The sequence below is a fragment of the Typopeltis vanoorti genome, chromosome 15 (genome assembly GCF_054136105.1).
Source record: "Typopeltis vanoorti isolate ZY-2024b chromosome 15, IOZ_Tvanoo_1.0, whole genome shotgun sequence".
Taxonomy (NCBI): Eukaryota; Metazoa; Arthropoda; class Arachnida; order Uropygi; family Thelyphonidae; genus Typopeltis; species Typopeltis vanoorti.
Window position 1 is genome coordinate 37,261,032 of NC_143563.1, and position 11,254 is coordinate 37,272,285.

The 11,254-nt window shown below is 32.9% G+C and overlaps 1 protein-coding gene across 6 annotated transcripts in view; it reads left to right on the forward strand.

The window, feature by feature from the left end:
* The window catches only part of wap (DDB1 and CUL4 associated factor wap), a 292,568-nt gene extending 284,990 nt beyond the window's left edge, over positions 1-7,578 (forward strand). For all 6 annotated transcript variants that reach the window (XM_090404556.1, XM_090404554.1, XM_090404560.1 and 3 more), the window contains one exon: positions 5,848-7,578. In XM_090404556.1, coding sequence (XP_090260682.1) covers positions 5,848-6,020 — 173 coding nt within the window. In that variant the 3' untranslated portion in view covers positions 6,021-7,578. The remainder of the gene's footprint in view (positions 1-5,847) is intronic.
* The last annotated feature ends 3,676 nt before the right edge of the window (positions 7,579-11,254 follow it).

Consider the following 11,254-nt stretch of genomic DNA (forward strand, 5'->3'; position numbering starts at 1 on the left):
CAAACCTTCTGTCCAAGCATGCCCATTGCAGGTGGAACGTTTTTCACAAACCCAGATTCCATGTTGTTCATCTACAGTTCTCTTTGAAAACACGTAAATGTGGTTGTCATCATCTACCAATTTTCTTTTGCCTATTATTGATGGAACACTTTTTTGTCATTGTACACACAGGATTAATTAATCAAGATGCAAAAATAATATGTAGATATTGCACTGCCTGCGTCACTCAGCTTGTTCACGTGATGCACCGCTGATAATGAGGCGGCGAAAACAGCAAGCGCGCGCTGTCCACTGTTCCCTCTCCCCATGTCCATCACTAACCACGTAACTATCGCCCTCGTGATCAAGTATGTATTCTTTCCATTGTGAAAGGATTAACAGTTCCAGTTAATACTTTCACAATGGAAAGAGAACCCTGAAGCCATACAAAAGGGGAGAAATTAGTTTAAAAGCTACGTGACAATTTGTACACGAATGTAATTTTAAAAATTTGTTCAGAAAAGTTAGAGTTACTGGAAGTTCGGTTCGAGTAATCGAGAGAGTTTAACATTGAATCCCCACTAAAGGGGCTGGGACTTCATTAAAAATTCGAGTTATCGAGAGTTGACTGTATTTATATTTTTGTAACCTACTCATTATCTACAGGGGGGGGGGGGGATGCTGGGGGCAACTTTTCCATAAACCGTCTGACCAAGGGTTTATAAAATGATAGAATCTTAATTACTAAAATAAAGAGCCAAAAGGTTAGTTTGGCAATGCATAATTATATAAGCAAAGTGGATATTAAATCCAGCATTGTTTCAATTGCAAATATAGAAACTATGAAAGTTTCGTAAGTTAAGTTGACTGCTTACAGAAATACACTTCCCTACATTCACGAGTTGCCTTGGTGAAGACTACTTAAAAGACATAGGCACTTCTCTTAGTACTGAATAAGAGTTTTTGCTCTCTTAAGGTTTCTGCCAGATCTCTGAAGAGAACCAACCAGTTTGAAGCAGCTGTCAGGCCAGTGAAATCTTATCAAAATGGACTAATAAAAGGCGAATATATAGATGCTTGGGCAGCACTTATGTCTTTTAAGTAGTCTGTACTGAGGCAACTCGTGAATGCCTCAGAATGTATTCCTGTAAGCTCTCTGGTCAAACTTAACTTGCAAAACTTTCATAGTTTCTACATTTGGCTTTGAAATAATGCTGAATCTAATATCCACTTTGCTGATAGAATCTTATGCTGTCATTTTAGAAACTTATTATGACTTATGATGGAAACTTCTGGTAGATCATCTGTCATAAATAACTTCTTCATTTGTCCTAAAATGTGCTATATCCTTCAACCATATTTCACTAGCTACAGTATCTTTGGATATTTGAAACTATCAAGGCTGCTAACTCAACCCCCTCCTTCCCTCCCCAATACTCCAAAGCATTAGTATAGAAACAAAGTAGCGCATTACGCTATTTCTGTTGGCTTATTGTTCTCCTCAGTCTCTGCTCTGTAATATACTACACAAACAACAGATTACTCGATAACCATTAACTTTATTGAAATGAAAGTACAGATATTTTGTACTGAAAATAACAGTACACATCATCAGTGCATAGAAACAAGCAAATCAAAGAAATGTGAAACAAGGTACATACGTTCGGTGGTTTACCAATTAAAAACTGTCACCATGTGCAGAAATTAATAAATAATATTATTAAAAACTATTTTTGATGGTTACGTAAAATGAGAATCTCCAAACTTTTGAGAGAGAGAGAGAATCATTCCAATTCAGATTTGGCTGATGTAAAAGTGCTTCGCAACTTTCTTTGAAAGGCTACAGCCGCCTATTATCCAAACCGAGTCACTGTGAGAGGCCATTCCTATTACCTGAAAAGTAGCATAGAATAAGGGGGGAGGTGGAATTATTACATACGCCTCCAAGGCATTCTACTCTATTCTGCTACCTACATCTCATTGTGTTTCCTACTACTTAATTCTCCTGTGGGGTTCAGATAACCTCATCAATTTCATTGCTAGTAAAACCCAGTTCTGTCTTATTTCTCACAAAAAAAAAAGAACCATTTTCTCCCAGTATTATTTTTGAAAACACACTCAAATTTCCAAACAAGATGAGATTTCTCTTCTTGGAATCCCTTAGACATTCAAGCCTCTGCTGGCATAAACACATCACAGCCATTGCATCCTCAGCTTCTAAAAAATTAGCATTTCTCTTTCGCTCAAGACGTTACTTCATCTGTGAACAGCTGTTAAACTTGTACAAATCACAAATCCACCCAGCTATTGAATATTGTTCTCACATTTGGAGTGGGGGCCCCTAAAAGCTCTCTCAAAATGCTCGACTCAATACAGAAGAGAGCAATTAGACTTATTAATGACCCTTCTCTTACCAACTCGCCCTCTCCCACATCGCATGGACGTTTGGCTTCTGCAATATGTGTATTTAAATATTTCCATAGGAAATGTTGATTTGAAATAACACCAAGAATTCCCCCATTCAGTACTAAGTCTGTTGGAACACATGCAGCTACCATACATCCCTTCACAGTACACCTTGAACTCACAGAATAAGTTTCTTTTCTTCCTCCATCTCTGTTACTGCTGTATTGTGGAAGTCTTCTCCCTGATGTGTTTCCTAAGGAATGCAATATATACAGGCTTTTCCCAACTGCACTACCTATACATGGTATTAATGCACTATAGGTTGATTAACCAACCTCTCGTGTATGGGCTCAACATGTTAAAAAAAAAAAACTAAATTAGGATTAATATCTAATTCTATCCAGTACTAGGATATTCAAGGCACCAAAGATATATTAAATAGATACATATTTTTTTATGTCCATGTTGCGCACCAAAGGTTGCAAAAGTTTTTAGCACATTAATGCCATGTGTGGTAAAAGAAGTAAAGGGATGGTCTCTCATAATAATGATAATATTAATACTATTTTTCTTTTGGTGGTGAAAACTATATATACACACACACACAGTTATGTAAAATGAATTAATATCACTTACATAAGCCGGTGAACGCTTTTTTTTTAGCTGAAAATAAAAATATTGTAATAAAAAGTATTTACGATCCACAGTGACACATAAGGTTTTAATAGTCTTGTCTAAACCCAAGTGGAGTAAAAGGTGTTAGTGGATTTATTTTATTTTGATTTATAGTGACACCACATATAAAAACTGTTGTATAAAAATTATCATTCCCATCTAAACTGGTTTTTAGTGTTCCTTAAAATATCTTGATGAATTTCACAAAATCATCCACATTTTTTCTATTGCTTTAATTTGGTCAAGCATAAGTAATTGATCTAAAAGTCCTGCACGAAATTAGTGTTATTGTAGTATTTAATAGTTATGTTACACAATATTTTTTTTTTCCAACAAAAAAAAACTGATGTAATAAAAAATAACTAACACTGCCTTTATAAGTCGTAATAATTATTTAATTACACGTATACTAGTTTTGGATCTTCAGAACCAAAACTAGTATACGTGGTAATATAAACAAATCAAGTTGCAATATGTTATCCATTAAAAAAAAATATAAAAAAAAACCCTACCAAATTCTTAAAATAATTTTGGTGTTACTATCCTCAGGAACATTATAGTTTACTGATGGATTTTTGGTTAACAGTGGCCAATTTATTTATTTTTTTAAAAGGCCAATAATAAAAGGTTAGTTAATAAAGTTGTCAGTCAGTGCATGTGTGAGAATCTCATCTTATTTATTCATTTATTTCAGCCACTTGAGTTTTTTTAATGCTGCTTATTGTTTATTTCTTCTTATTTTAGACTAAGTAAAACCAATTTGGTTTTTTTCTCTCTCTGCCTATAAAAGAATCTTTCACGTTAGATACTTTGCTGCCTTTGTTTTGTTGATGAGCATATGAATATATTAATATATATAGTAGTCGTTTTGTAAGTCATTACAATTTGAATTCCAGTGTAATTTTATAACTAAAAGAATACTGCCACATTTGACAGACATTGAACTATGTATAAAGCAAATTCATTTGCAGTAGGTTAACTATTTTCTTTGTAAAATTGTAAAATTGAATTTGCTATCACTGGTGATGAATAGTTATTTTCCTATCTGAAATTTCAGGAGTGGTGGTGAATATTTTGGAAGAGTTGGTTAGAGCTTACATTCAGAAATGGATTGACAGAGAATCTACTTTGCAATGAACAGTATGGGTATACTAAGGGAAGGTCATGTTTTAGCAACTTGCCCACATTATATAACAATGTTACCATTGAACTAGACAAGAGGAATGGATACATTGTGAACTTTTGGATTTTGCTAAGGCTTTTGACAGAATACAGCATGGAAGACTGTTACATAAATTCGAGAATATGGGTTTGGATTATAAAATATTAGCATAGATAGGAGATGGATGAAACATATCAAAAAATGATATATTTGGGGATGTGAGTCTGCAAAATTTGAGGTAACCAGTGATGTACCGCAAGGATCAGTACTTGGTCTGTTATTCAGTCTGCACATTAATGACATTGGGAAGGATTTGACATGTGACATATAGCCATTTGATGATGATGTAAAGATAGGATAATCTGGAGTGCAGCTGATATGTAGTACTTGCATAATGATTTAAATAGGTTGGAATTGTGGGCATGGGAATATGGATGTCAGTTCAGTGTCAGTAAATATAGTCATGCACTTGGGTGTGATTAGATATCAAGTGTTGTATTATATTTGCTTGATTAGGCTAGGAATCATGGAAGATTAGTAGATAAGAAGTTGAAGTTCAGAAGCCATGTAGCAAAAATTACAAATATGACTCAAAAGATAATTGCAATGTTGAAATGAACATTGACATGTAAAGATAAGGATGTCATTTTGCCTCTTTACAAGGCCTTAAGAAGACCTTACTTGGACTGTGTGCAGGTCTGGTCTCCTGGTTTCCGTTATGATTCTGATACAGTGGAGAGAGTGCAAAGGAGAATGTTAATGATCAGGATTGTGGAATACTGATTATGAAGACAGATTGAGAATTTGTAGGCCCTAGCAAAGAGGAAGAAGAGGGATACGATTGAGACTTGCAAACTTTTGTCACACAGGATTTCATTTGCTGGAATTTTTCTTTTTATGGTGAGTTTGAAAAGGATAATAGGACATCCTTGGAAGCTGAGAATGAATGACGCTAAGAAGGGATGAGATCTAAGGTCACTCTTCCCATAATGCATAGTATACATTTCTGCAAGGATATATGCATTATAAGATACTAAGGTAATTGATGTGAAGTCATTAGCCTCTATAAGTAGCCCAGTCAAAGTGACTTCACCCACAAACTTTTACTTACACTTGGATAAAGGATGAAACCAAGAATATGATTTCTTGGCATTTTTAATTTTGCTGTAATATAGTGTTTTTATATGCATAGCTCATACTCAAATTCGAGGAGTCTGTTTTTTTCATAACGAAACGTGCATTTCAGATGGCACAAAGTTAAATTCTGTGTTTAGTGTTTGTATGGTATTTTGCATTTTATTTTTCATTGTTTTGTAATTTTAACATGGCAAATCATTAAGTAATAAAACCCAATTTTTGTGTAATACAATTAGTCTTTGAAAATCATATTTTTGAATCGCTCCCTTTATTTTCTTTGTCAGCCTACAAAAATGAGATTCGTGTTTTAACATATTGAGTCACTGTTCCCAACCCTTGGTTTAGTGAATAATAATCTGATAAAATGCAGTAAAGATGTGGTTTATATGATAATGTTCTTAGTTACACAGAAAAATGTTCTATTTGTTTATTTTTTACAGAACAAAATTGCATGAAAACTTAAACATATTAATATTTCTTTTAATCAGCTGATGATCATCAGGCTCTCATTTGGGACATTCAGCAGATGCCTCGTGCCATTGAAGATCCTATTCTTGCTTATACTGCAGAAGGAGAAATCAATCAGATTCAGTGGGCAAGCACTCAACCAGATTGGATAGCTATTTGTTATAACAACTGCCTTGAAATACTGAGAGTATGACTCTAAAAGGAAGGATAAGGCAAAATTATCGACTTATGCTGAAATGTCTCCATTAGTGTGTTTGCATCAGTAGGACAATTATTCTTCACTGGAAGGATTGTAAAATACAATTTTTGGTTTTCAAGAAAATACGGTAAAAAACTGCCTAAGCAGAACTTTTTTATACGTGTGTATGCATGTGTGTAAATGTGTGAGTGTATCATGTGGGTATGAGTTTTGGATATTTCTTCTTCTGAATGCGTACTGCCCAATAAATTAGCAAGAGGAAGAACAAAAGTTAGTGAATGGTGGTTTTCTTCCCATTCTCTTGAGGTTAAGCTAAGCTGTTTGTATACATAGTGTAGATGATTTTGGAGTAATCTGTGGTTTTTATACATTTTGTACAGTATTCATTTCCTAGTGGTATTCTAGGGATTACCAAGATCTTCACACGCACTATTTCTAACCTTATGCGTTAATTTTTAGCACAAGTAGCAAACCGGCTACATGTAAGAAATCCGCTTTAGCCTTTCTTTTCTCCCCCGAGTATTTTTTATTACAGGAATTTGATATTTGTTCAAAAGTATTTATTTTGTAAACAGAAAAAAAAAAAAATGAAGAATGAAAACTCAGAATTAATTGACATCTCTCATCCAGTTGGAAGAAGAATACATAATGTAAATTGTGGACATCTCACTTCTGTGCCAGCATGGTCATTTCTCACTGTGAGCAGTACATATGAGATGAAAAATTGTAACATAACAAAATGTATGCTGATGTAAAATTTTATTTATATATTGCTATGCATAACATGAAAGAACTTGATTAAGAGTAACAATTTTCAATTGGTATTAAAATTTTAATACAGTTTACATTAAGAGTTCAGTTTTTATTTTTGTTTCCATTTACTGGAAATTATGTACTTCCTATGAATGCTGCAAAAAATGCATATTTTTTGAAAGGTGTTAAATTTTACTGTTAAAGCACAATTTTAATTATATCTAAAATACAGCTCTGTTTTATGTGACTGCATGAGCAATGTTAGCATAGACAGGGATGTCTTTATAAGCAGGTTTTCCTAAATTATATTTTTCCATGTTTTAAAGAAAGATATTGCAGTTTTCTTTAGAAACTATTCAAAAGTATTAATTTCTATTTTTTGAAAAAGTATCTGTAAATTTAATACTTTTATGAAAGATTTGTTATAGGAAATATTCTGCTAGAAATGGGAAACATTTATGCTTGTTGACAAGCATTCATTACCTGATGTGTAATAGAGACCTAAAATAATATGGCTCAATATACACATGAAAGTTTTGATCAATTTATCAATTGCAGCCATAATACTCAACATACACATAATATCATAATTGTCATAATCAGTGTCATAATACTGATAATTAATGCTAAAGTAATGCTCAACAGGAAAAAAAAAAGTATGTGGCATTATATAATTTATCACTGTTACTTTCGTCATTTGACATAGTTTTGTATATTAAGGCACTATGTAATATTGCTATCTTTCTCTTGTTTTGGCTGAGAAATTTTGAATAAAAATTTCTAAACATTTTGTGAGAAATTTGTTAAGTTTTTCTGCAAAACAAGATTTCTACCTACACTTTTCATCTAGATAGTGTTACTTATCTTTTTCAGCTCAGGGACCATTACCGTTTTCCAAACTCAATGTTAACACATGCAACAACAATCCAAGTAAAATTTTTCTAGGACATTTATATATATGAGTAGGGCTTAAGCTTACCCTTTTAATGTAAATGTACAGTGCTTTTTCTTAATGTTTTTGTGTGTCAGCTAAGAATTTTGTTTAAACTGTTTCTCAAGTGTTAACATTAGTTTGTATTATATTAATTTTTATACTCTGTATTAAAAAAAAAACAACAGAATCAAAATACCTTTATGTTAGCTTTTATTGAATACTTTCATAAAGATAAAATTGATTTGTAGGCCTAATTTTTATTTGATTCAGAAACAAGTCCTACAGTTTCCATTTATTTCTTAATAATTAAAGTGTCTCAGTTTCTGAGATTTCTCAGGTTTCAGGCAGAGAGTAAATAAAATGGTATATTGTTTTATAATCCTTTTTTTTAAAAAAACTATATATATTGTAATAATAGCAATTTTTTATAATAGAATATAATTGCAAGTATATGTATTTATTTTTAAAAGTAAGAAAAGAGAATATGAAGTATGGTCCAAATAAAATATAGTACATAAGAAAAGTCTAAATGCCAAACTCTTAAAAAAAATAAAAAATAAAAAAATTTTATTTGAATTCTGTCAAGCTGCTACTTGTTATGGTTAAAAGTTGAGGGTTTCCTAATGCTGCTAGATCTGCCAGTCATATGGAGGATTACCATTGTTCTTTAACTTGCAACTATGAAAGGACATCAGTCAACAGCCTTACTACATTGTTACTCAGAATCTAAATTTACAGAACAGAATCAGAAATTGAGCTAACAACAACCTTACTAAGCCTTTTTTCCTTCCTACAGACATGTAATAATGTGTAACTAGTATCATATATATATATATATATATATATATATATATATTATCATGAGGCTTTTAGCCTAAAATTAATGACTTTTCTGTGTAATAAAATATTTTTGTATGGTCAGTTAGCCATTGTTTTAATGTGAATTTGTTTATTGGATGACATTTGGCAATTTTATTTGGTGTTTATCTTTGGCTAAGCTGCATCATGTTCAAGTGGTTTCCTGTTTAATGAGAGTTTGCATTTGTCATGCATTGGTAAGATGGTGAACGTATGTATGGAAGCCCTTTGCTTAAAATATAACAAGGCTCTCAGCTTTTAAATCCATTAAAATGTTAAATATTTTATTTAATGCTTATTTTGCTTGCAAGTTAAAGCAGTTTGGAAAGACTTAACTAGCACTAGAGGCTTAGGACTAAATTGTAGGTTATCTTACAATTGAAAGATCCTTAATACACATACTTGGCAATTTAAAAAGATTAATGTGTACTCTAAGATTTTTGTGATGATTCAAAAAAATTTTTATTGAATGGTAACTCTGGTTTAGATCATGAATATTTTCTCTTCTGTATATTTGTCTACTTGCTTTACCCTGTGTTTTTTTGTTATTGTTGTTGGGTTTTAGAGTTGTCTGTTATGCATGGTCATTGTTTTCTAATTAAGAGTAAACTACTATCTAATATTGGCAATATTTAAGTTAATACAAATACAGATTTCTGTTGAACCAGCCGTTCTTTATCTTGTTGAAAATGTTAGGGTAAAACGTGTAATTTACAATGTTTTGTAATTTTTATTTTATTTTTTGTTTTCAAATTGACACCACACGTGTGTCCTCAAGACCTATAACAACAGTACAGTATGCTGGCAAGTGATTAGAGAGTAGAAAGGAATTTGTTAATGTGCTTCTTGATGGGCTGGAGATTATATTCATTGGATGTTGAAAATTTTTTTCACTTGGTTGTATTATAAATTAAAGATACCAAGAAATTATATACTTGGTTTAATCCTTTATCCAAGTATAAGCAAACTAAAGTTTGTGCCTGAAGTATTTTCAGGACTGGGGCAACTCGTGGTAAATGTGATATAACTTCACATCACTTGCCTTAGTATCCCATAATGCAAAGCACATCTCCTTGCAGAAATATATAATGTTATGCATTAAGGGAAAGGCCACTACACAGACAGGTTTCCCTGTTTAAGTGTGGGGTTACCTCTCCAATAACTCATGCGATCACTCAGATCACCCAACAATGAGCGACCTGAGTGATCATTTAACCCAGCAGCGGCTCTGGTCGGTGACAGGTTCCCCTACCACCAAGTAGAACCACTCATATTCCAGGAAAATCATCAGCCAAGGAAGCCGTAATAATACAGGCTATCCCAACAGATCCAAATCCCTGGATTCTCAAAAGCTTCCTAAGGCAAATACCTTAAGGGAGCAAAAACTCTGCTCCTCCCGGAATCAAACCAACTGGTTTCGACCTTCATTGGGAGCCAGACTCAGAGGTGATACCAAGGTTGAAGTAATGCAGAATCATATTTTCCTATACGAGTTGCCGAAAGGTGTCAAACCTTATTATAATACTCTGGATTAGAGATAGATAGTTGTTGAAAGTTTTTCCACTTGGTTATACTATAAATTAAAGATACCAAAAATTATATACTTGATTTAATCCTTTATTCAAGTGTAAGCAAACCAAAGTTTGCACCTGAAGTATTTTCAGGACTGCGGCAACTCATGGTAAAGGTGGTATATGACTTCACATCACTTGCATGTAGACTTCGGTTTTCTTACTTGGATAAAGGATTAAACCAAGTATATAATTTCTTGGTATCTTTAATGTATAGTATAACCAAGTGAAAAAACTTTCAACAACTGTCTATCTCTAATCCAGAGTATTATAAAAATAAGGTGTGACACCTTTTTGGCAACTCGTATAGGAAAATATGGCTTCTGCATTACTTCAATCTTGATATCACCTCTGGGTCTGGCTCCCACCTTCTCTTACTGCATAGCATTATGTAAGGGAAGGTTTTATCTTATAGCTATTAAGTGATGTGAAGTCCTATACCACCTTTACCACGAGTTTCCCCAGTCCTGAAAATACTTCAGGTGCAAACTTTGGTTTGATTACACTTGGATAAAGGATTAAACCAAGTACATAATTTTATATTCATTGGAGAACAATCTTCCAAAGGACAAACGTATTTGAAATGAAGAAACACAAAAAAGTTGTTGGTTCAGTAAATTTGGAAGCTTGTAATTTTCAATATTATGTTTTTGGCCAGATATCTCCTGAACATTGAAAAATTTTAGGAATTTTTTCAGTGTTGAGATACAGATGTAATTATGAACATGTCAGCAATGTAATTAAGCAAGAGCCAAAGCTAATGCTTATAAACAGTGGTTTGTGATAATGATGTAAGTTAAAGCCATTTCAAATTTGATTCGTAGTGAAGGAAATGTAATGAGAATGCAGAGTTGCCATTTCTCAAGCCCAAGTAAGTGTAGAAATGAAGACACCTGGAAAAAAACCAGAAGTAATGTTTGTGCCATAATGAAATAAATCATACAGAAAATGGTATAGTGCTTTTATCTTATAGCAATTAAATCTTATCCACAGTGCAAACAAATCTGGTTGGCCATCTCACAACATTATATCGAAACAGATCGATGAAATGCATTGACCTGTTTTATAAGATTTGATGAGATAACATGAACTGAAACAAAGTTTGTTAAAAA